Here is a 27,031-nt window from a genome sequence, read left to right on the forward strand (position 1 = left end):
GGGGGGAGAGAGAGAGAGAACATTTTTATAATTTTAAATTGGCTTTATACACAAGCAGATGCTTACAGAATCATATTCCAGGACTTGGAACCTTACACCTCCCTATAAGAGCAGACAAGGGAGCAAAAAATTAGGAACAGAGCAGGAGAGCAGCCACTCCTTGGAAGACCAAGTTGCACAGAAGCCCAGGCACAAGCCCTGGCTGGCACACACAGAGTGAGCCCAGGCTCATCCCCATGGCTGGCACATACACACAGTGCCCAGGCTCACCCCCCAGCTAGCACAGGCTCACCTTTGTCGCCAAGGCTTCAGCACTCTCTCGACATGTCTTCTCTATTTCAAGGTGGTTCTGCATGAAATTCACTTCCTCTATAACCATATGTGAAACTAGGAATGAAGAGGAAAGAGAGGCTCAGCATTCAAGAATTAGTCAACTATTCCAGAAGCCCACACACTGCCCCATGACCAAGAAGAATGTTTCAATTCTTCCTACAGCTAGACCTTTGGCTATGACTAAAAAGCTCCTCAGAAGTTGCCTTTGATTAAATCTCAGCGAATGCATGTATGCAGAAAGAAAAATGCACACATACAAACTACAAACCTTCTCAACTATTACACACATAATAGTTTAAAAGTCTCTGTCTCTGTCTCTCTCTGTCTCTTTCTCTGTCTCTGTGTGTGTGTGTGTGTGTGTGTGTGTGTGTACGTGTGTACACGGACACACACGTGCATACATATGTGCCTGTATCTGTCCATCTGGAAGTCACTGGTCACCTTGGGATTCCTTCCTCAAAAACCAGTCAACCAGTCACCTTGGTTTTTATAAAGTAGGGTCCATCCCATAATCAGCCACCAAACGCAGACACTATTGCATATGCCAGCAAGATCTTGCTGAAAGGACACTGATATAGCTAGCTATCTCTGTGAGGCTATGCCAATGCCTGGCAAATATAGAAGAGGATGCCCACAGTCATCTATCTATAGGATAGAACACAGAGACCCCAATGGAGGAGCTGGAGAAATTACCCAAGGAACTGAAGGGGTCTGCAACCCTATAGGTGAAACAACAATATGAACTAATCAGTACCCCCAGAGCTCNTGTCTCTAGCTGCATATNTAGCAGAAGATGGCCTAGTCAGCCATNGTTGGGAAGAGATGCCCCTTGGTCTTGCAAACTTTATATGCCCCATACAGGGGAATACCAGGGCCAAGAAGTGGGAGTGGGTGGGCAGAGGAGCAGGGTGGGGGGATGGTATAGGAGACATTCGGGATAGCATTTAAAATGTAAATGAAGAAAATATCTAATAAAATAAGTTAAAAAAAATAATAAAGTAGGCTCTCCCACTGGCTTGGAACTCACTGAGTCAGCTAAGCTCTCTGTCTGGTGAACTCAAGAATCCACCTGTGTCTTCCTCCCCAATTCGGGAGCTACAAGCACATGTCACCCCACCTGGCTTTTTGTTGCTGGGGCTCAAACGTAGGTCCTTGTGCACAGCAAGCACAAAAGCTAGCTCTCCAGCCCCTAAAGTGTCTATTTTTTAATGTTGCTGTCTCCATGGCAACAGATAAGTAAACTAAAGCAGCTTCCATAAATAATAACTTATTATTATTAGGAATACAATATATTCCTAGTGACAATATTTTCACTAGTTTTTGATTAGCCTGGACATAGCTTATGGATCTAATTTGGAAAATGAGTGCATAAAAAATGAAGGAAAAATAAATCTTAAGTTGATCTTGTGGCTGTTTAACAATATGGTTAGCTAAGTTTGTGACACTCATCTTCAGCAGTGACAAGCCAGTTCCTGTTATTTCAGGAACTCCAGTTCAAGACAGTATGGCACCAAGACTTACAAGTCATATGATGAGAAAAAAGGTGCTCCAAAGCTGTATATTGCAACAACATACAATATCCTTGGAGGAAGGAAAAAATTAAATTTAACTTGGCATTTTACTAACACTTGAAAAACCACTTAATCTTTAGATTTTTTTTTGGTAGCTGTTTTATGTAAATTGGGATTTAAAGACATGATAATTCTGACCTGTAATGATATTTTGAAGCTTAAGCCAAAAAAAAAAAAAAAAGTGAAGTTTCCCCACCCACATTTCTAGGCAGAAGAAAAATCTGACTCTCAACCTGAACTCTACAGATGTACATAGACTGACTTCCATTTGTTGGGCATAAGAGGGGAAAAAAAAAATTAAAGGACTACCGAACGTGAAAACCAACAAAGTTAGAAAAAGCACCAGGCTCACATAACACAAAGACAGATTACTTTTGCTTCATTTAAGCTTAATTAACCTGCAATTATGATTAAACTCAGGGGGGAAATTTTTTTCTCTCTAAATTAAATACAAAAAAATATGTATTACTTCCTAAGTCTGTCCGAACTTCTTATTATGTTAATATTCAAATTCATAAAGCAGAACTAAGTGGCCAGAAACATCTCTAACCTTGACATTCTTTCAGGGGTAATAATCTGTTGCAAATGCGGGCCAACCAAAAACCACTTAACTAATTAGTAGTTGCAGTCACCGAGAAAAACATGAATCAACACTGTTATTACAAGTGGCACATTTGAGTGGCATCTAATTATGACTTGATGAGCCCGATACTCGCATTATCAACGCGACTACCGCATCCCATCAGGGCCTAAAAGCTGCTGATGGCATTGACTTCGGGAAACTCCCACTCAATGGTACAGCAGCACCCAACAATCGGCTTGGCAGGGGCCCCCCTCACTAAATGACACGTTAAGCGTAATTACTGGTAGACATTGTAAATAAACAGGATTGGAAGTGAAAATTGTACCAAGTGCATAAGACACAATCTGACACATTGGAAGTGGCAGCCTTAATTGAGAGTTTCTTTGACTGTTCAAGATCATTTCAACTGCATTTCTCAGAGGACAGTGATTATAACTGTGGAGACAGACGGCATAATGGTGTCAGCATTGCTGACGGAGCAGTGAATTAAATTGTATCTGCTGTAGAGTGAAAGCCGTGATGAGAGGTACAGAGGCCTTAGTGGTCTTATCATTATAACACAATGGTCATGTTGTCATCAACCTTTCTGGCTCCAATTGAAAAGAAATGATTGTGTGTTGAGGCCCCCCCACACCTCCCCCCCTTGTCCTCTTCTATCTCCTGTTCTGAATAGAACCAATTTTCAGAAAGCTATGAAATCACGCAATAGGTCCTAAAATGCAGCTGCTTGGCATACAAACGGGTCCCCATTAAACTGGAATCACACACAATATGTGTTTATACCAGAGAAACAAATAGAAGCTGAACACGGGCCAAGTTTATTCACACACACAAAGCCCATGTAGCTCTTCATCAATGTAATTGCCTTTTATATTGTAGTTTAAATAATGGGCTCTATTATTTCCTTAAAATCCTAATATTCCTGGCATTTTATCACTATGTTTACAAGGTAGGTTCTTCAAAAATGTGAAGGAAAAGAGAAAAGAAACCTATACAATTTTTTTTACAACATCAAATATTACTTTGAATTTTTTTTAGCCTTAACTACTTGACATCTTCTGCCACAATCTGGTATTTCTACTCTCATAACAAAAACATAAACACTCTGCATTTTTCATAGGAATTTGACTTTTTATTCAATAACATTCTTGCTCATGGAAAATGGGGGAAAATCATTCTGCAGTCGAGAGGCTTGGGCCTAGCAAAAAATCATAAAAAAGAGGAGCCCTTATTTTCTGAACATTTTGTAAAAAGCTGTCCTGCGGTTTAACTTGTTTCTTCAGGCATTGAGTGTGCTCTGCCGGGTGGGGGGAGGGGTCTTTCTCTCTCACACTCTCAGAAAGAGAAACGGCAGAACATTTTAAAGCTGTGTTGTGATTTTTTTTTTTTTTTTTTTTTTAGTTTCAGAAATTCACCCAGTGCCAAAACGACAGCATGGAGACCTGCTTATCACCTCCTTGGGGTCAGAAGAAGATTACACAAGGGCTGTTTGTGTCTGTTAGAAGGAGTGTGTAATTTCCTAACCCAGAAGTCAAGTCGCATGACAGAGAACAAAACTCACTCTGAAATATGAATTTGTTTTTTGTTTTAATTTTATTATATTTATGTATGAAAGAGAGAATGAGAGACAGAAAAAGACAGAGACACACACACACAAACACACACACACTCACACACACACACACACAGAGAGAGAGAGAGAGAGAGAGAGAGAGAGAGAGAGAGAGAGAGAGAGAGAAACCACAGTGAGCTGTGGAGGTCAAAGGATAACTTGCTGAAGTTGGGGACTGAACTCAGGACATGGGGTTTGGAGGCAAACACCTTCACCTGCTGAGCAATCTGGCCAGGCCTTATTTGTCCTTTTCAGGGAATCCAGATTGTAAAAAACCTTTAGATATTCATTTTTCTTATATCTATGACCCCTGGACACTACCTATGATATTCTGTTTTTATATGATACAATGTTTAACAAAGAAAAGACAGGTTGGTAGAGCACAGTTATATAAACACACCTTTAACCCCAGCACATAGGAGGCAGAGGTGGAGGCGGAGATCTCTGTGAGTTTGAGGCCAGTATGGTCTACACAGTAAGTTTAGGGCTAGCTAGGACTACATAGTAAGAATAGTAATGCAAAGGCTAACATTAGCTTTGTCAGGTCACTCAGGGGAACATGTGAGGGACACGGTTGTTGATGAATCATGTTGATGAATCATGAATGTTGTTGATCATGGAGATAGGAGGGTGCCATCTTCTAACTTAGCAGAGTAAGAAAATGGGGCTGGGGATGTAGCTCCATGAACAGAGTCATTGCCTAGCATTCAGGACGTCCTGGATCCCATCCCTGTCATCCAGCACTGCCCGCTCCAGGAGACAGGGTACATGACAACCCTAACACTCATGAGAAAGAGCAGATTCAAGGTCATTCTCAGTTACAAGGAGATCAAAGACAGACTGAGATACATTAGACCTCACTTCAAAAATGAAATTCAATAAAATTAAGGCTTTGGAAACTCTCAAGTACAATAAAAGAATATTGACTGATATTTCTACCAGTTGGGTTAAATTGGCAAAGGTTGTCTCTCTTCAAAACCCTGCCCTCTTCCATACAGGCCTGGAGAAGATACATCACACTGCAGGCTGACACTTCACTTCACAGATCTTTTTGTCTTCTACAAAACGTGCCCTTTATTAAAACAGGACTTTTTAAAAACAGTCTTCATAAAGTCCTAGAACTTGCTCTGTAGACGGGACTGGTCTTACTCTTAAGGCTCCTATCTCTGCTTGTGAGTGCTGGAATGACAGGCATGTGCCACCACACCCAGCTGTAAAACATGGATTTTTGTCTCATGTTTGTCTGATTCTCTTGTATCCAGAACAACATGAAGAAGGTACCAGGTCCGAGTTTGTGAACATCCTTCGAGAATGTTCTCTGCAGTACAAAACTGCTCATCATTTACTGAGCCTGCCTGTGTCTTCCTTTGTCCTAAGATTGTGGTCCCATGAATTCTCAGAAACACTCCTACAAAGTAGCTGCTGTCCTGGTATTTTATCTGAGGACGTGGTGACCCAGAGAGGCAAAGTACCACATTCCAAGCACAACTCTGACTGATAAAGCCAACCCTGTATCTAGGACACTCCAGTTTTCTGTGGTCCTTTTAAAACTTGTTACCGTTGAGATGGTTAACACCAAAGATCTTGCCTCTCCAGCCAGCCCTTTCCACACCCCACCTCCCACAATAGGGCACCACAAGGCTCTTTGACGCACAGGCCCTGAACATGACCAACTCTATTCTTCAATGCCAGATTGTTTAAAAGGGTTGCTGTAGTTGTTACTATTAGCAGTGGAGTTTTTGTTGTTGATGTAAACTCACTACATAGCCAAAGATGAACTTAAACTTCGGAGGCAGCTGCCTCCACCTCATGAATAGATCTGAGACTATAGATCTGCACACCACACCCAGTTTACATGGTTGGTTCCAGGGAGATCCAAACCAGTATTCTCCTGAGTTGCATCCCCAGCTCCCAGAAAGAATCTCATGTGGTACAAATAGAACCCAGAAGTAGATGGGATTGTGGGAAAACAGGTGTAAACTTAAACATAACCCAGGATCTACCAGAGGGAGCCTCAACTATGCAAGGGACTTTATGGTGGGTGCATGGCTTCGCTCTGGGGTAGTGTTCTCTCCACACAAGACAGGCTGAGGAAGAGCTGGCAGGGGACCAAGAATGACACAGCATGGAGTCATGGCCAGAGTTGCATTTACCCTAGGAAAGGAAGGCCGAGCTAGGATGAGCAAGGTCTGAGCCCCACTCAAAGTTCTCCCCACATTTTGAGAGGTAGACCTATCAGGTAAGCATGAGGGAGACTTGAGAGCAGCCAAGCCATTCCCCAGAGACATTCAAACATGCAGGCTCCCATGGGAGGCCCACATCCTGGGGCTTACAGTAGGGATGTCACCTGATGCAGAAATTCTCACTTTATCCTAAGCAGACTATCACAGCAAGGTAGTTCACCCCAAATTTCCCAGCACAGAAACTTGTTCTGGCTACGTGGGCTCATGCCGGACAGAGCTTGCACTAAAGATATCAGCGACTGCTCTGTTCAAAGCCAGGAACTGTTTATCTCAAACAACAGTTTTTAAGGAAATAAAATTTTCTTTTGTTTATGTTTTGAGATAGATCCTTGAAAAAGGATGGCTTCAAGCTCAACCAAATACCAAAGGATAGTCTTGAGCTTCCAATCCTTCGAGTGGGATTATGGGTGTACACAACCAGGCCTAGTTTTATATGACGCTTGGGAAACAAACCTCCAACTTTGCACATAATAGGCAAGCACCCTAACAACTGAGATACATCCCTAGCCCTAAGAAATAAAACTCTATTATTCCCCATTCTCTCTCATCCAGACTGAAGAGCCATCCTGGGGCCAGCAGAATGGCACAGGGGGTAAAGGTGCTTGCCACCGATCTTGATGGCCTGATTTTGATCCCTAGGACCCTCATAGTAGATGGAACTGACCCCACAGGTTGTCCTCTGACCTACACGCGTGTACACACACTCACAATTAATGTACAAAAACATTCTTTAAAGAATTCACATTCTGACTCCCTGCCATCCGGACTTTAACCAGGCTTAATAAAAGTAAAAATTAAACACATTTAACAATAGTGACTATTGTGTTACCATTTCAATGAGTCTTTTCAGGTCGTAATCTGAGTTGCTCATAGATCAGCATATTTAGAGGGAAAGCCACTTTTGAAGGGGCATGGTAGATAAAAGCAATGTGGAAAAGTTGTTCCCACTCTTGAGGAATACAGGAAGCAAATCCCTACCCACCACATGTCCCTGTATCAAAACATGCTGTTGTAAACTGAACCTTAAGAAACCTGAACCAGGCCACCGCGTGCAGCACAGCACTCTGCTATCAAGAATTGAAGCACAGGAACTAGCAGCAGTTCCCACAGGTTTTTTTCTTTCCAGGGGAATTCTTTTGGATGCCATCAGTCCTACACTAGAGAACGAGATCATCCAAAGCAACCGCCATTCATCCAACAAGCGGTATTTCTATCATGTCTCTGGTCCTCCACAGACGGTAATACCACCGAGAATACCTGTGGTGGTCTTTGTCATAGTCAGGTGACAGAATAAACTGCCTTTTGAATTTTAACTCTGTTTTATTTTTCAGGAGGATGAAATGTTTTGCTGTCAACATGTGCTGCCTGACTTCAGAGCATCTGCAGAATGATCTAGAAAGGTCCAACTTGCAAGGCAGGGGATTATTTTCTTGCAGTGTCTGGTTCTTTGCCCATGACATATTCCCATATGACATTTTTTTGGATCTGATCAGCTATGTTCTGATTTAGAGGATAAATAACAGATTTGTGTCACATTAAAAAAAAAAACCTAGTAAAATTTTACAAGAAAATTACTATTGTGTTTCTAAGGACATAACTTAACACCATAAAATGGAAAATGCTGTGGCTCCTTCCTTAACCACTGTACTGAAGTCTAAATCACCTGTAAGTAGCTTACATAGTTAATGTGCATTGCTTGCTGAAAGGGATAAATATTCCCTCATGAAGCTATTCACCATGGAGGCCATAGACATACTCATTGCCTCCCAAAGTCTGTTTCCACAGACTGATTGACTGGAGTGCTGGGACTCGACCCAAGGCCTCCTCACACTTATAGGCAGGGGCTGTACCTCTGCCCAACCCATGCATCCCCACCCTGCATGCAGAGCTCTTGAAATAAGATCTCTCCTGTTAAGAGTACATTCATAAATATGCAGTGATGTTTCAGTAGCTATGTGCCCTGTCATAATTCTTTTTCCTTGAACTAACCCAAGAAACTGATCATATTCTATAAAGACATGAGTATCTGCCAGGCATTATTGATGATGCTTTAAAAAAAAACCAGAAACAACATTGAAAGAACAAAGATACAGTGCCCTATTACTGTATAGATGGCATAGTATATATAATCACTAATAAGTGCTCAACAAAAAATTGTAGTGTCCAATAATAAAAAAATCAGAGCATATTTATTTATTACTGTGTGCTGAATTCTAGATATGTGTATCAATATAAATATGTGACAAACTACATCTTAAGCACAAAAAATATCTTAAATACCTTATATATATATTTAATGATCCATATGACAAAAACAAAAATATAAGGCCATGAAATGACAGACTACATATATAACTGTGGTAGAGGTTAGCCCTTCAAAGGCAGAGAAGGATAGAGAGCCAATAGCTACAATATTATAGTGTATATACTATTATCTTTCATGTGTATGTGGTTTATATAATAAATATAGAATTAAAAAGACAATAATTAGAACTGATCTATATTTCAAATGCCAAAATACATATACTGTTTACTAAAAGAAGAAAGCTCTAAAATGGTATATAAACTATACACTTTTTATCGAAACACATATTGCATACATGAAAGACCAAACAGGATAGAATATAAAATACTAATTTTGGCTTTTCTCAGGGTAACCAATTTATTTTGTTTTCCTTTGATTTTTTTTTCCTATAGCAAACTTTTCTTATCCAAACCTTAATATTTTTAAGACATTTATGGGATATTAATGGTTATTCCATTTTCTTTCAAAATCACAGTGATGCCAGAGCATTTTTATTTTTCATAAATTAGGACTGTTTTTGTTTTCCTGATAGTACAATTGGTACGCCTACAATCACTGGGTCTACTCACGCACTCCCCAGAGCCAAGTGATTATTACTCCACTGAAATGTTTACATACTTTTCTGAAACTCTTCCAGTTTTTTAACAGCTTCATCTCGTTCTTGCCTAATTTTGTCACACTGAAATGAAAAAGAGAAAGAGATGTTAAACTCATGATGAAATGTAACTTTGACAAGGCAAGAAGCAAGAATAAACCCACAGCAGTGACACTTTTCCTTTCTCTCCTTGTATTTCCAGACACAATCCCTCTCAGTGGCTGTACAGTTAGTTCAGCAGCTAAGAGCATGTAATACTCTCACAGAGGACGCCAGCTCAGCTCGAAGCACCCTTGCCATGCAGCTCACAAGTGACTGACTCCAGCTCTGGGGAAGCCTGATGGCCCCTTCTGGTCTCCAAGAGTACTGTATTAGGGTGTGTATACACTCACATAGACACACACATGCAGACACATAATTAAAAATAAAACTAATCAAGCCGGGCATGGTGGCGCACGCCTTTAATCCCAGCACTTGGGAGGCAGAGGCAGGTGGATTTCTGAGTTCGAGGCCAGCCTGGTCTACAGANGTGAGCTCCAGGACAGCCAGGGCTACACAGAGAAACCCTGTCTCGAAAAAAACCAAAAATAAATAAATAAATAAATAAATAAATAAATAAATAAAACTAATCTTAAAAAAAAAAACTTTCCATAGCCCCAGTAGTACCAGTGATAGTATGCACTTCACCCAGCTGTGCATAAAGAGTCATTCACTTCTCATTATCTCCTTGTTGGTAACTGACTATCCTTGGGTTAAAATGTATTCCTTTTAAGTTGGTAACACTGACTACCCTTGAGTTAAAATGTATTCCTTTTAAGTTGGTAACACTGACTACCCTTGAGTTAAAATGTATTCCTTCTTTAAGAGAATATGTATGGCCTACTACACTAAAGAACTACTGAGATATCAAAGCCCATCTCAGGGACAGTGAGATGGCTTAATGTTAGATGAGAGTGTGGGGCAAGCATAAGATTCCAAGTTCAGATTCTCAGCATCCATGCAAAAGCTGGCATGGCCACATGTGATTTTATTCTAGATTTGGGAGGGTGGAGAGAAACAGATTGCAAGAGATCTGGTGTAGAGTAGCAAAGGATGACACTTGAAAATTCTTCCCCAGCTTCCATGTGAGTATGTGGCCACTTGCACACTCACATGCATGAAATATACACACACCTTTATCTGTAGCACATACCCATGAAGGGAACACAATGCAGGTCACAGGTGCTCAGGGCTGAGTCAGTAAAGCTGACCATTAAATTCTAGCTTAGCTCTCTCTCCCCATACATTAGTCAGGCTGACCGCACATTATTTCCCTCAGAGGTTGTACTGTTTCATTAAAGTTTCCTATGGAACTCCATCCTCTGTAAAAACATACCCTGTCTTGTAGGGTTCCTAGCTCCAAATTAACAGATGGACTACACTTACTGTTGTTGTTTTCTTATGTATCAAAAATTCTCTTCAGAGCTCTGAATTCTCAAATCAGGTTTTCACACCTGGGTGAGCAATGATAGACCATACAACCTGTAACCATGACACTGCTGGCCAGCTGCTTCTGAAATGTTCCTCTTATTTTCTGTAACTGGTTCCTGTTTACTTTGGACCTCCCCCAAACTTCTGCCAGGCTGTTCACCCCACTCCAACAATACACAATAGAGCTGAAGGCTCAAATAGAATCCAAATTTCTGACGAGACCAGAAGACTTGAGTCATGATTGTCCAGTACAATAAAGCTGGTGTTTTACTTTGTAATTAATTCTCCATATCTCCATCTAGCATTTCTGCAAGAATGAGGTGTCCTCTGTAGACATATTTTCATCAGGAGATGGTGTTATAGGATGATGTATGACATAAATCACTTGAGTGTCTCGCTGTGCCTCTCATAATTCCATTTAAAGGAATTTGCAGGGTATCCAGTTCCCCATTATGTACCCAGTTTTCATTAAAACTTTACATAATGAGAATGTAAACAGGGATGGGCCTCAGCACTCTACCTAGTTAGACTGGAAAAGGCACTCAGCAACTTCACACACCAACTACCAACTCAGACTCACATTTCCTGGTCAGCAGTAGTGCCTGGCCTTCACAGGCAGACCTGTTCCAGCTGCCCAGAGGGGAGACTTGATGCAGGTACTCTCTGCTCATGCGACCCAGGTGGACACTCTGATTAATAGCAGATTTTAGTCCAAGGTGCAGGGAAGTGGCTCTGTAGCATCCAGCACACACTAACCTCTAGTTACCAACACAGTTGCAAGCTGTCTCTCAATCCCAGCTGTGCTCTCTCAGGAGTCTGCATGGCGCTTTGCTTTCTATTTTCTGCACCCACATTATGATAGAACTGGCAGCCACTGAATTTACCATCTGCTAGGCTGAAAGGCTGAAAGGGTGGGAGGGGGTTACACATGCTGCAAACGCAGCTCACTGATTCCACACCAGAACTAATCAAATAGGAGGGATGCACCCACTTAACCGAGCAAGAATGCAAACACTCACGTATGACGTCATCTCAGGTAAAGGCAGAGGCATCCTCCAGCTCTTCCCCCTCTCTACTAACACAGAGACGTTACAGGGAGCACAGGCACACGACACTGCTTCATCTCTGTGCCACAAAGACTCCTGGACCCTTCCTGCTCTCTCCACCACCCTGCCCGGGCAGCTGTACCATCTGTAAAGAACGCCTCTTTTTGTGTTGAGAATTGCTCTTGAAAACTTTTTAATAGCAACAGATGTTCTTTGGACTGCATCATTTAATCAGGAAGCCCAACAATGCTCTATAGCTCAGGGCTGGAGTTGAACCTAGAGGCCCAAGTGCTGGCAGCTTTAAGGAAACCGAATAACATTCCAGCTAGTCTGCAGACTCGGTTTGACTCTTAAGAAAGTGGTAGATTGACTAGAGGTTGGTCTTGGTGGTTTTAAAAGCCCTTTGTATGGGGAACCTGGGGTATTCTCCAGATACCATCATTATGTTCACCTAGGTCTGTTCCCTTGGCTTGAGAGCATGGGAGACTGGGCTGCAGTGGAATGGCATGAGTTTGTATCGTCCAGCATGAGCTGGTATCATCCAGCATGAGCAAGATCTAAGGACCAAAGACATGGGCTAAAATGACGGAAAGACTGCAGGATTGTACAGGCAGAACTTGGACAATTATGCAGCCTGAGAGAAGGTTTAGACCCACACTATCTTCCTTAAAGTTTATTCCTTTCATATCTCAGAGACACTATTTTAAAATGCTCACAGCATCAGAACCAGACACTGGGGCCTGCTTTGGAGTCTTTGGTGGCACAGAGAGAGGACCATCGAGTCTGTCCTCCATGGCTCCGCTGGCCTGTGCTTTCTGGATCTATACAGTCTTATCTCTCAGTGCAGTCAGCCATTCCCTCTACATGGAACCCTGTTGCTCCCTTTCTCCTTCAGAGTTCTTCTTTCCTCCAATTGAAAATTCTTTCCCTCCAATTCTCACAGACGATAAAGGAGGAGCAGCCGCCCCCCACCCACCCAAGCTGTCACGCAGCGGTCTCCAAACTCTAGGTATTGTGTGTGAGATGGAAGCACATGTCATCAGAACGGAGACCCTCGCTCTTTGTTTCTGGATAGATTGCTGTTAATGAGAGACTCATTTTCACTTTCAAACTGCTAAGTAATTACTTTTTCTCTGGCACAACCACTTGCCACTCCATCTCAAAGAAGCCGCATGTATGTGGATGTATTATGCATGAACAGTTAACATAATGGGCGCAGATCTTGCTCTTTAGAGTGGCTTCTTTATTGATTTTTTTTTAAAAAATAATATACTTAGGACCTTCACCTCTGAATATTACACAAGGGGATGGAACCATAACAATAGACAACTCAGCCAAGATGCAAACACTATCATATATATTGCTTCTTGAAACAAGTCTTGGGAAGTGTCTGTCTCCCTCTCTTTTTATTCATTGTCCCTGGCAAGCTGACAGAACTGCCTGATGCACTGTGACAGTAACTCACCCAAAGGATTTCTAATCAGCCACTTAAACATTTATGCATTTCAAAACTCAATCCCCGAACATAACATTAAGTATAAATACTATTTAATGGTAGACATTCTTCTATTATACAGATTCCTTTTTCTACACACTGTGCGTGCACATGCTCACATGCACACACATACACACACACACACACACACACATACACACATACCACCAACCCCCTGAGAAACGTGAATGTCACTCCATTCAAAGTTCAATGAGGCTTTCCCCTAACACAGGAAAGAAGAAGAAAATAGCCAACTGTAACAGGTTATGACAAAGATTTCGAGCAAGTCACAAGGGCAGGCTCTTCGACTGCAGAAGGGCAACTAATGGTTGGATACGGTGATGGAGACACAACGAAGAAAAATGTTTTGTTCGGCTGATTCTAAAACACTCAGCCATCTATTTTTGAATGCCCCCCCCCACCTACCCAGTAGACTTAGAAGAGTTTGTTAACATCGATGCAACAGGACCTCTGCCCTTCTCACACATTGTTCATTTGTGTCATTTGGAAAATGGGCAAAAATAATGGAAAGAATAATGGTCTTTATCCTCCTGATAATGACCAGATAACACACATAAAAATCTCAGGGTTTTTATGTTTTACCAGAACCCTCAGCACGTGGTTATTTCCTGTTTAACGTGGAGATAATAATAAATCCTCTTGGTTGATGTGACATGCACATAAGGGATATACAGATGGTTTATTACAAAAAAAATATTTTCCTACTTGTAAGAGAGCTTGAGGAGGCTTAGAGATAAGTGACTTGTAAATCCATCATTAAAAGAGACTAAAAGTGTGCACGTGGGGGAAAAGCAGGAGTTGTGTCACCTTGTCTTTGCTTGTCCCACCCAAACTGTAAAGACAATGGTTTTATCACAGCTCTTGTCTGTGTCCCTTCGTTAGTGGATTTACTAAAGAGGTGACCCAATCACAAAAGAACACGCATGATATGCACTCACTGATAAGTGGATATTAGCCCAGAAGCTCAGAATATCCAAGATACAATTTGCAAAAACACATGAAACTCAAGAAGAAGGAAGACCAAAGTGTGGATTCTTCAATCCTTCTTAGAAGGGGGAACAAAATACCCATGGAAGGAGTTACAGAGACAACGTTCAGAACAGAGACTGAAGGAATGACCATCCAGAGACTGCCCTACCTGCGATTCACCCCATAAATAACCACCAAAACCAGACACTCTTGTGAATGCTAGCTGACAGGAGCCTGATAAAGCTGTCTCCTGAGAGGCTTTGCCAGTGCCTGACAAATACAGAAGTGGAGGCTCATAGCCATCCATTGGATGGAGCACAGGGTCCCCAATGAAGGAGCCAGAGAAAGTAGCCAAGGAGCTAAAGGGGTTTGCAGCACCATAGGAGGAGCAGCAATATGAACTAACCAGTACCCCCAGAGCTCCCTGGGACTAAACGACCAATCAAATAATGCACATGGTGGGACTCATGGCTCTAGATGCATATGTAGCAGAAAATGGCTTAGTAGGTAGGTCATCAATGGGAGAAGAGGCCCCTGGTCCTATGAAGGTTCTATGCCCCGGTATAGGGGAATGCCAGGGCCAGGAAGTGGGAGTGGGTAAGTTGGGGAGCAAGGGGAGAAGAGAGGGGATAGGGAATTTTCAGAGGGGAAACTAGGAAAGGGGATAACATTTGAAATGTAAATAAAGAAAATATCTAATAAAAAATAAAATGCAGCCAGCCGGGTGGTGGTGGTGCACGCCTTTAATCCCAGCACTTTGAAGGCAGAGGCAGGCAGATTTCTGAGTTCGAGGCCAGGACAGCCAGGACTACACCGAGAAACCCTGTCTCAAAAAACCAAAAGAAAAAAAAAATCTTTCATATATTTCCCTTCATTATTTGGTGGCCAGAAGGCATTCAGCCAACAGATTTTCGTTCAATCACCTTCCGTATAAACTCAAACAGATCCTGATTCCATCTTCATAGATGTCTATGAAAACCACAAAATGACCAACATCCATTGTTGGGGTGAGAAAAAGGGTTACAGAGGAAGAGATTGGTTAAAACAGTAGCCCAGAGTTGGGAGATGGGTTAGGGAGATTGCCTCCTATCCTGGTGACCTGAGATAGATCCCTGAACCCATATGGCAGAAGGAGAGCTCTGGCTGGCTCCAGCAAGTTATTGCCTGACCTCCACATATGTACTATAGCATGCACACTAACATACATGCACATAGACATAGGCTAAATAGATGAAAGCAACAATGACAAAACACATTGGTTCACCCCTAAGCCTTACATTCCTCTTCTTCCAGGACCCTGCCATAACTTATACATGTATATGTACATACATTAATTTTCCTAGTAAGAGATTCATTTGATACTTAGATTTCAGTTTTTCAATATAAACTAACCAGGGGTGCAATTGTGACCAGAAAAGTATTGGTTCTGATAAATTTGCTGTGGAAAATTCATACATTAATATTAAAAAGATAGAGATCCTCAGTCTGTAAGGAGCTTGCTGCCCAACATGAGGCCCTGAGTTTTATCCCTTGAGCCCACATAAAATACCTGGGTGTGGTGGCACAAACTTGTGACCCCAGAACTCAGGAGACACAGCCTACTGGATCCTTGTGGCCTTGCTGGCCAACTGGCCTAGCCAATTGGTGAAGTTATAAGCCAATAAGAGAACATGTTTCAAGCAAAACAATACCAGAGGACTAATAGATACCTGAGATTGTCTTCTGACCTTGTCACATATGCAAATGACCACACACACACACAATAAAGACAACACACACACACACACACACACACACACACACACACACACAAACAAAACCAGGGCCTTTGTAGAATTAGTCAATTTACTCTCTTAAGTTTACCTGTTTATAAAAAAAGCATGGAGCTTGGAAGACCCAAGTACGAATCCAGACTGCCACTAATCTCCTGTAAGTTCTCAGGAAACTCACTTTCTCAAGCTCTTATTTTTGCTTGTGTAAAATGAGGCTAAAACTGTCTGAACCGTTTGTCATGGAGGTCAGAGGGCACAGAGACCCCGTACTGCTCTCTAAGTAAACAGAGCCTTTTGAGTTGCGGCCTCCTGTGCAGAACTTGTATCCTTTGAGGAGGCTATAGCAGCCACCAAAGTCTGATTAAGAGGAAGCAGATCTGTTGTCTCTTATCAGCACGGTTCCTGGCCTGGCAACAAGGACAACTAGACTTCCAGACGCACAGCCAGGAGTCATACCTTGCCATTTTTTCCCCTGCCTCTACTCTGCCAAATTTCCCTACATTGAATCAACTATGATAAAAAAGGAAGAATCCTTCTGATGACTGCCCACAATGGGTTTAATTTAACTGTGGGCTGGGACCCCACAGAGGAAAGATGGCTGCCTGTATTTGTTGATGTAGACAGGATAAAGCTCACACAGCCGGGTACAAGAAAGTGCTTTCCCAGAGAAAACGATGTCCTCCATTTACAGCCTCCGGAACTAAAGCTGCTTTTACTCATTCTATGTCGTATAAAAGGCTTTTATTATACACTTCTCTCCTTTGTAACGACCCCCACCACTACCTTTTGGGGAAAAATCTGCAGTAATAAGCAAGCCAGTCTGTTAATAGAAGGTAAACAGAGTAGGGTAGATTTAAAACCACTCACTCTCCTTTGTCTTACCCAACACACAGCATTCCATATTGCTTTCAGCTCTTTTCTTCTCTTTTCTGTTAATAGTTATTTTTAAAGAATTAGGACAGAAACAGGTCAATAACGCCTACAGATGCTGCAAGCCTGTCAGGCCGTCCTCTGCTCAGAGAGCAAGGAAATGGTTTACTGGGCTGGTCCTTCTTTTAACCAACCTGTAATCCCATGTGCACAACAGACAGTTCACTGCAAACCTCACCAGAGGAAGTGGCTCTGGGTTAAACAGGTGTGGTCATGTCAAGAGGGAGAGGTGTTACAGACCACTATTTCAGAGCATTTCAGGATCCACGGATAATCATGGATTAAGAAACAGAAAAGAGAAAACAAAACAAACCATGCAATCTCATCCTTCTTCTGTTGCAGGGTTTTCTGTCCCTTCCTTTCTCTGGCACATGAAGCAATAACAGCTTACTATCCCTCCTATCTTATTTAAACACACTTTTTTCATATTACTACTGTGTGAATGATGTACGTATGTGCGACGCATGTATGTGCACATGAATGAAGACCAGAATACAACCTTGGGGAGATAGTCCTTGCGTTCTATCATGGGTTCTAGTGATCCAACTTGAGACCTCTGGTTTCTACAGCCAGGGCTTTTAACCTGCCTGGGCTATAGACTGAGCTCTTGTATCAGAAAGCAAGTGGAGATTTGTGGATGTTTATGTATGTACATGTGCATGTGCATGTGCACTCTTCCCTCCTGTCAGCTGAGGTGGGAAATAGAAAAATAGAAGCACTAAATAGAAAACAAAATGGGGAAAGAAAAACAAGAGATATGGGTTTGTCTTTAAAATTATATAAACATTTAAAATGTGGGTTTTTTTTTTTTTTACTTAAAATCACTAAATAACATGATTGTATCAAATAAGATAGGCAAAATATTTTAAAACTGTATCCCTAGCATAGTGTGGGTTAAGAATTCTGTGGTAGTTTTTAAATAAGAACGAGATTATGATTGCTATAATCATAATGCCTCATCTTTAAATTTTAGTACAGGGCTTATAACAACAGTTAATAGGCTAGCCTCAAACTCACAGCTATCCTCCTGCCTTAGCCTCCCAAGTGCTAGGATGACACAGTCACAAAGCTCTCACATACAGCAAACACTCACAAATCTTAAGATTTTAAGAGATTTTAAAAAAAGTACAGTTCACAAAAGAAAACAGAATCTGTTTATTTAATAGCTCAAAACGAAACTTGCAGATCCTGTGAAATATTTGTCGCACTTCCTGTCTAGTCACACTGTGTGTTTATTATTCCCTCTGTAGTCACACTTTGTGCTCATTCACACAGATAGCAGAAGCAAACATGCAAAAAGGTGTATGGAGACAATTAGCTAAATATCAATACATAGCTCCCTCCAGCATCCAACAGGTAGGGTCCTAGCTCATCACCAGCACCCCAAGTCTGACTGCTGGAGAAAAGTATAACCCTCGAGTCCTTGCATGGCTTGGCCTGGCACCTGGCTATACACTTAGCTGTGTCCTTAATCTCCCAAGGCAATGCCCACTGCAGCAAGCCTGTTATTCTTTACCATCTGGAGCCTGGAGTTGATATTAGCTTGAAACACACATGCAAGAGAAAAGAAAGGGGGTGGGGGAGCCCTCTCTCATTCACTGAAATTGGTGGCTAAGCAATGCATTGTGCTGCCTAAACATCCACTCTTGTAAGAAAAGGGAGGGTTATCCTACGAACCTTCTCCTTTGTTTTCTGGTTCTCTGCTCGAAGGTCTTCATATTCGCCAATGGCTGAAAGAAAAAGAAAAGCAACATTACAACTCTGGGAAGTTCACTGTGGGAAACACGTGACCTCAGCGGACCCCCCCCCCCCCACACACACACACAGTCACTGTTCCTTAAGGTTTGGAGGAGTGGAGAGGCTATCAAAGGACTTCTGCTGACAGGTCTCAGATGAGAGCCAACCACACTAGGCCACCAAGAAGACCCAGACGTGACCCTTGAAAAGCCCTCCTGATGCTCAGAACTTCGTGTGAAGTGCTCAAGCCCTGCCTGCAGTCCTCTCAGACACTGTTTACCTGCGGCACTCACATCAGAGGCTTACTCAGAAAATAAAGTTCGCTAGTACATTCAACTCTACTTAATTCAGAGCTGAAAGTTCACATGATGGGCGCCTGGCTGAGGCTACCTGCTTCCAGGTGAGATGTGCAATGGGACCTGCCACGCCAGAAACCTGTACCCTTCTTTCACCAAAGTGGGAATGTGAGCTCCCAGCTGTGTGGGGAACTGCTCATGGAGTAGCCTGAACCCCCACACTCATAATTTAGTAAAAAATACCATTGTAGGCCTCCTCAGAGTTGAGACTACAAAGCTTGAAACCAGGACCTAAGACTGACAATGAACAGAGCCTCTGGGGCCAGCCTAGTCCACCAGCCACTGGGCAAGACTGACATTGAGAGTTAGAAAACCACTGGGCTGCATCTGTAAACATTTTAATTGGGATTTACCTTTTAAAAGTGGCCCCGTTTTCTTTTTTAAAATGTTTCCTGCTTTTATTAATAATCTTAAGACAGAAATAAAAACCTGAAGCCAGTAACTTCAATGACATTCCAGATGGGTACCAGGCATGGTGACACGATGCCTTTAATTCCAGCATTAGGAAGATCTAGGCAGGAGAGTCCACCCTGGCCTACAACAACCAGGTCTCAACCTTCCCCCCTCCCCACACACACCAAAAAAAAAAAAAAAATCCCAGATAACCTAACCGTCAGCTGTAGACATGTATGCTTACCCCATGGGCAGAGAACACCCCATCAACAACACGGTAAGAGACCAGCTTCATTCCCTCCAGCAGTGACCCACAAGGCTTGGGACAAGTGCTGTGACGGTAATGCTCAAACTCCACTACAGAAGCCACATACCCACACAAGGTTCCAAGGACTAGGCCACTGGTCACACACGTAAGATAAAGCCCTTTAGAAAACTATTACACCTTCAGCAGGAACGATTTGATGAAGCACAAAATGAAGCCCACCCCCCCAAGCATGGGCTTCTCATCGATGCTCCCCACTCGCATCCCAACAACTGAGTGTGAGCTAACTTGTCCTAGGACCTAAAAAATCATCAAAATGTGCCCCACTCCCCCTTAACAAAAGCTGAGTAAGAGAATCCTAAATATGCATTGATGCCGCTGGGTAGTGTGGCTTATGGTCATGGCCCCAAACACCACTGTTCTACCTAATACTGCTTCAACAACACAAAGATAAAAAGATCTTATTGAGAGACTTTGACTTCAATTACCTAGCATTTAAATGTATCTGCAGAGTTAGGTAGATGGCTCTGCTTGCTGCACAAGCATGAAGAATTCAGCTGGAACCCCTAGAACCCACATAAAGACAGACAGGCACAGCAGCAGCACAAATCTCTAACCCTGTATTCCCATGTGGGCAGGAGACTCCCTGGGAGTCTGAGGGACAGCCAGCCTGGCACATGCCATGGTACACAGCAAAAAAAAAAAAAAAAAAAAAAAAGAGGCAAGGGCCTCAAACAAGGTAGACAGTGGGGACTGACACCCAAGGTTATCCCCATATGTGACATATTTGACTGCTATATGTGCCTGCATTCAAACACACACATATACGGCATACTCCCATTTAAATTTAAAAATCAAAATTGGGGGTCAGTGAAATGGCCCACAGAGTAAAAGTACTTTGCCACCAAGCCTGAGTTCAATCCTGAGTGTCCGTACCATGGAAGGAAAGAACCAACAGCAATTAGTCCTCTGACTTCCACTCATGCACAGTGGCATGTATGAGCATGCTTGCATGCATGCGTGTGTGCAAGAGCACACGGGGACAGACACACACACACACTGATTTAACACTGTATTATTAGTGACCTACTTTACAGACATACATATAAGCAATAGTGGCTTATAAAACTATAATCTTGTATTGGTATTAAGAAATAAGTTGGGTTTTTTCTATTTACAACATCAAAATATAATGTCTTGGAAAGCTTTTCTAAGCTATTCACACCATGCATCCATTATACTGCCAATAGACTCAGACAAAACATGGTAAACTCCTAATTGCTGGCTCTTTATTAAAAGCATTAATTAAGAACTCTTCACCTATCATACCTTAATAGAAACCACAGAAAAGATGCTTTCTTATAACTATGTAAGACTGTAACAACAACAACAACAATAAAAGCAGGTACTTAAGGGAAAATGCAGACAGAGTTAAATGACCTTGGTCACAGTTGGGGGTAACAGTGGGGAAGGGATGAGGCACAGATGGAAAGAAAAATGTTTATTTCTTAGAAGTTAAAAAAAAAAAAAAAAAAACAAAGCTCACTCCCCAAACAGTGTTCATGCACACACACAAATGCACACACAAATGCACAAATGCATACACATGAATATAACCCCATTATCATCAGTGAAGTGGTCTTCATTACTTGGGTACTTCATTTTTAAAATATATGTGTATGTATGTCTGTGCAAATAAGTGTAGTTTCCTGCAGAGGCCAGAAGGAGGTACCAGGACACCTAGAGCTGAGGTTGGGGGTAATTGTAAGCCACCTGATGTGGGTGCTGGAAACCAAACTCAGGTCCTCCCTGACAGCAGCAAGGTCTCTTACCTCAGAGCCATCTCTCCAGCCCAAACAGCTACTTCTTTGATGGCTTGTTTAAAGGCTTCACAGAAAGCATTTTTTTATTGCCTCAGAACTGGCTAACAGCTTGAAACATTTAAAATAAGTGTGCACAGCTCAATTTGGCAGAAGGAGTCTTTTTGAAACAATGAATCAAACAAATGTGATGAGTCCCTTCCTATGGGAAGAGCCTCACAGCCTGGAAAGACTTTACACCCCAGTTTACCAGCCCCATGTATGTCATTGTATCAGAAGAAACAGTAATTAAATGAGCATGTATTGGCTGGGAACACCCCTGTGCAAGTCCAGCTCACTGAACCTCAGCTTCCTAGTATATAAATGTGGTAATCTTATCCTGGGGAGTAAAAGAGTTAACATATAATCCTGAGTGTACAACACAAGAATGCCCTAGGTTTCAAGCTTACTTTTGCCACCTACGCCTCCCAAGAAAATGGCAGGCTGGGGGGGAAAAAAGTCCCTGAAAGCAGGAGACTGCTATCCCCCACCAAGTAGGAGTACAGAAGCAAGCTAATGTGGTAGAAGCCCTTTGTTGTAACGAATCCTGGCAAGGGTGTGGAAACATGTCTGAGAACCAGACATTTCAATCCTAGAAGCACACTTGAGCCAGCCTGGAAGCTTGGCAACCATGGGGCCCTGAATCCCTCTCCCACCCCAGACGGATTTACCAAGTCTGAGGTGGAGTTTGGGCATCTTTACTGTTTTGTCTTTAAAGAAGGGGGCTCCCTAATGTGCAGTCAGTGTGAGGAATGACTGCTTAACAGTATGAACTAGATGGAAAGGGGGGATGCTGGAGAAAACAAGGAGAATGTTGGGCAAAGCATGCGCTTCGAGAATCACGCTGGTTTTCCATTTTCTAAATCCTTAATGCTGAAGGAAACCGTTTCTTCCAAAGCCACAAATACAACACAGACAGCCCAGGAAGAAAGTGGGTAGCCATAGCTATCTCAGAAACGTGACAGCTCAACTTCCTAACGATTAGCTGCCCATACCACCATCACAGCTACCCCAGAACTGCCTGCTTTAGCCTTCCAGTTCCAGCAAACCTCTGGGGACCAGGCAGGCTCCTCACCCCACTCCTGTCCCCAGATCAGAGCTTTCAACAATGCTTTCTGTAACTGCACAGTCCAGCATGGCAGCCGTTAGCCACCAGCAGCTACTTATGTCTAAATCAATTATAATAAAGTGTAAAGGTTGTGCATTAGCCACATTTCACAGGTAGCTACTGGGTACCACACTGGACACAGAATCTCACCAACACAGCATCAGCTTCCACAGGCCTATAATGTTCTTGGCATCTCTGTTTGGATGCCCCATGAGCAACTCAGTCTGCTATAATTGTGAACTTAGTACTTCCCCTTCATAGAAACTTCTTGTCGCCTGTATTCAGAATCTCCTACTATTCATTCAGCATCAAACTACTCCTTGAACGACCACCCTAACTACCTTCAAAAGCCCATCAAACTCCTCCAGTGTGTAAGAAGCATCTCCCATATGTGTTCCTCAGCGGCCAGTATCAGTGTCCTCATCAGACTTTCCACAGTGACACCCTTCCCTTCCCAGTTGATTCTTGCTCTTTTTATCCATTGAAATTTCATTTTCTTACTTAAAAACCTCCAAAGATTTTACATCCATTTCTTATATTTTTGGTTGGGAGCCTAGCCTTTAATGGCTGAGCCATCTCTCCAGCCCTTACCATCAATTTCTTAAACCCCACTTTTCTTCCTACCAGCCAACCCCTTCCCTATGTCTCTGGGAATGTTTTCTGCTCTGCCTGTGGAATCTTTCCCAACCTCTCCCTTTGCAACAACAATCCCAACTGCCATTTCTCCTAGGGAGTTGTTCTTGTATGTCTCAGGCAAAACTAGCACTTACATCTTAATATGCTACCAAAGCACCCTACTCATTAGAGGCTGAGCATCCTGAATACCAAGGTCTAGAGTGTGGACGGTCCAACACTGAAACCTTTTTGAGAGCTCAGTCCCAGATTTTGGAGCATTTGAGACTTAACACTTCCCAATGAGGGATGCTTAAATGGTAACGACTACAGAAATATTCCAAAATCCGAAAGGAGCCAACATGAGAGATCCTAAACCTGTTCCTCTGCCCAAATCCTTGTGTATAACATGACACGTGTCTGTCTACCTGCCTTTTCTCCTCAACTCAATTGTCTGTGCCCTGTCTTACGGCTGCAGAATACAGGCACAGAGTCTAGGCCTATGCAGAGGAAATAAACAAAAGGTTCAGACAGAGATACTGTGCAAACTAACTAAGCCAAATATTAACATCTGCATTTTAGAAGTGAAGGTGTGGATGCAAAAGGGAATCACATCTGTGGCAGGAACTAAAGGCAGAGCGGGTCCTGACTCCCAGAGTCAGTCACAGCATCTGATATTGCTAAGAGTTACTGTGTAACCTGACAGCACACTAGATAGCCTTGTTTATCTGTTCACAAGTCCACTTTGCACTGAGGAGGAAGGCTGGATCTGCACTCACGTGAACATGCTCACCAGCCACCACACAGGGTTTCTCACACTGAGACACAATCAAAATGAAGCCTTAAATAACGATCAAATGTATCCAGGAAGAAAAGCACAATGTTGCCATTTCCTGACATTTCCTAATGCAGAGTCATACCCAAGGGCTGAGTCTGCCTGTCAGACTCAGGAACCTTGAAACCTTACTAATGGGAGATGAGGACTAGTCATAAAGGAGCTGCTCAATTAGGACAGGCTCCTCTTCTGTTCACATCCCAGCGGATCCTCCACTTAGAGCCAGAGTTGAGAGGGAATCCATTTATACCTCCCTTGTTAATTAAATCATTATAAAAGCCAAGGGTGAGGTGGGGGGACCGCTGGGAAAGCTGATCAAAAAAAAACAAAGGTGACAGATTTCCTATCAGGAAAGAAATTACAGCAAACCTGAGCTTCATCAGCGCTAGTTGAAACACAGTTCAGTGCTAATAAAGAATAATGCTGAAGAAGTACTCTCAACAAATCACAAGAATGGCTTCAAATTAAAAGCAGGAAGAAAGGAAACCTAATAGCTTTGTGGTATATTATCTATTATGTATATACATATGGTACATCTATATTAAAATATACTGTGTGTGTGTGTGTGTGTGTGTGTGTGGTGTCTAGCCTAGCATGTAGACTTGTACGTCATACATTCTTCATAACAACAAAAAGGCAAATAAATGACACAATCTTCTTGATTCACCAGAGAATTGAGGTCATAGGGCAAGCCCCACCCCAGCCACTGTTGACACAGGGCATGCCGTACAGAGGAATACAATTTATCATCATGAATGCCATGAACGCCTACAAGAAACCCCTGCTGCTGGAGAGCTAGGACCCAGACAGGAAGATCTAGGCTGTGTTTGCCCAAGTGCTTGGTTTGTACAGGTTTAAGTTTAAAAGGCTCTGGGGATGGGGAAGTAGAAGGGCAGGTTAGTAGGGAAAGGATATTTTGTTTCAAGTTCTAGACTGCTAAGAGGCTCCTGATACTTCCAGGGTGACAAAACATAGCCAGCCACTCTACAAAGGCAGCCTACAGAGTCTTCCTGGTTTTTATTTGTTTGTTTTTTGCTTTTGGTTTTGTGGTGTGCATGTGTGTGTGCACCTGTGCATTGTGTGTGTGTGTGTGTGTGTGTGTGTGTGTGTGTGTGTGTGTGTTTTGAGGCAAGGTGTTTTTCTATAAAGTCCTGGCTGCCATGGAGCTCACTATGTAGACCAGGCTGTCCTCAAACTCACAGTTAGTTATCTGCCTGTCTCTGCCTCCCCATCCTGGGATTAAAGGTGTGGCCATCATGCCCAACTTGCCACTCTATTCTTAAGATCTGATCTCAAGAGAAACTACTTTACCTAACAAACTTGTAGGAGGGAAGTACCTCTATTTCACACCCCCACCCCATGCCTTACAACTCCCCTGAGGGTCAGGGGTTGGATGTATGATACAAAAATAAAACTGAGAACACGTGAGTTCACAGCTCTGGGCAGGTTCACTCACTCCCAATCCCAGGCAATGATGTCATCACAGAACAGAGAGATACCCATGCCTTACCACTATAAGTGTTTACAGGAGATTTATTAATAATTTAAAATTTTAGGGGCAACCAAAACATTCTTCAATAAGTGGATGAATAAACAATAAACAACCTGTGGTGCATCCGTGCAGTGGAACATCATTCAGTGGAGAGATGTGAGCTATCAAGCCACAAACAGACCAACATACTGCTAAGTGACAATCGATATGGAAGGTCACATTCATGGCATGATTCCAACTGCAGCATTCTGGATCTGTGGTAGTTAGCAGGAGAGAGATGAGCAATGAGTGATGAGAGTATACTGGAACTAGGGATCAGGGAAACTACTCTGTGTGGCACCCATAATGGTGGGTACAGTCATGTACTGTTTAGATCCTCTACGAAGAGTGAACCCTGCACCAGCAAGATGGACAAGCTCATTAAGGTGCTTGCCACAAGTCTGGTGATGTGAGTTTGATCCTCAGAACCCAGGTAAAGGTGAGGATAGGGATCCAAGTCCACCAACTTGCCCTCTGACCTCTGCTTTACTCCGTGGCCCACACGCACCCACACTTCATACACGCATGCACATAGACATACAAATACATACACACACTATAAAATAAAGTAAACCCTATTGTAAACTATAGACATTGATTAGCAATAATGCAGTGTTGGCTTAACTAATTAAAGTTTAAAGCATAACAGGGTTCGAAATACACATTCTTTTTAGATCTCTCAAATCTATCTTGAATTTTTCTTGCACCCCAGAATATATACATAGTTATTTGTAAATTTAAAAATGTTTTTTCTACAGCTACATGAATGCAGAAATGTGTATAAGAATATAAGCAACATTATCATTTCAGTAAATCTGAATTTTATACACTTTAGATATAGAGCTAGGGAAATAGCTCAGTAGGTAAGCATGCTTACAGCAGGAAGACATGAGTTCAAATCCCCAGAACCTATATATATATATATATATATATATATATATATATATATATATATATATATATATATATCTCAAGTGTGGTCGCACACATTCTTCTAACCAATCCCTGTGAGGGTATAAGCAGAAACACAAGGGTTTCTGGAGCTTGCTAGCACCACCCTAGCTCCACTCTCAAGAGAATAAAGCAGAGTTATAGATCAGGTTACCTCTCTACCCTCTGCATGTGCACCTGCACACACGCACATGCACACACATGCACACATACATCTATACACCTGCATATGCACACAGACACCTACACAATATAACTACACATCTGCAACTACACACACATACACCTGCATACCTGCATCTATATACACACCTGTCCAATATACCTACATACCTCCATCTACAAACACACACACAATATACCTACACCCCTGCAGACACACACACATACATACACATGCATACCTGCATGCACATGTCATAGAGAAAAATTAAATACA

The 27,031-nt window shown here is 42.4% G+C and overlaps 1 protein-coding gene across 2 annotated transcripts in view; it reads right to left on the reverse strand.

Moving 5' to 3' along the window:
- Shtn1 (shootin 1) overlaps window positions 1-27,031 on the reverse strand; it is a 100,067-nt gene that overhangs the window by 65,742 nt on the left and 7,294 nt on the right. For both annotated transcript variants that reach the window (XM_021197493.1, XM_021197502.1), the window contains exons 2-4: window positions 18,623-18,675; window positions 9,266-9,326; window positions 293-387 (exon numbers count right to left, since the gene is read on the reverse strand). In XM_021197493.1, coding sequence (XP_021053152.1) covers window positions 293-387; window positions 9,266-9,326; window positions 18,623-18,675 — 209 coding nt within the window. The remainder of the gene's footprint in view (window positions 1-292; window positions 388-9,265; window positions 9,327-18,622; window positions 18,676-27,031) is intronic.

The sequence above is a fragment of the Mus pahari genome, chromosome 1 (assembly GCF_900095145.1).
Source record: "Mus pahari chromosome 1, PAHARI_EIJ_v1.1, whole genome shotgun sequence".
Taxonomy (NCBI): domain Eukaryota; kingdom Metazoa; phylum Chordata; class Mammalia; order Rodentia; family Muridae; genus Mus; species Mus pahari.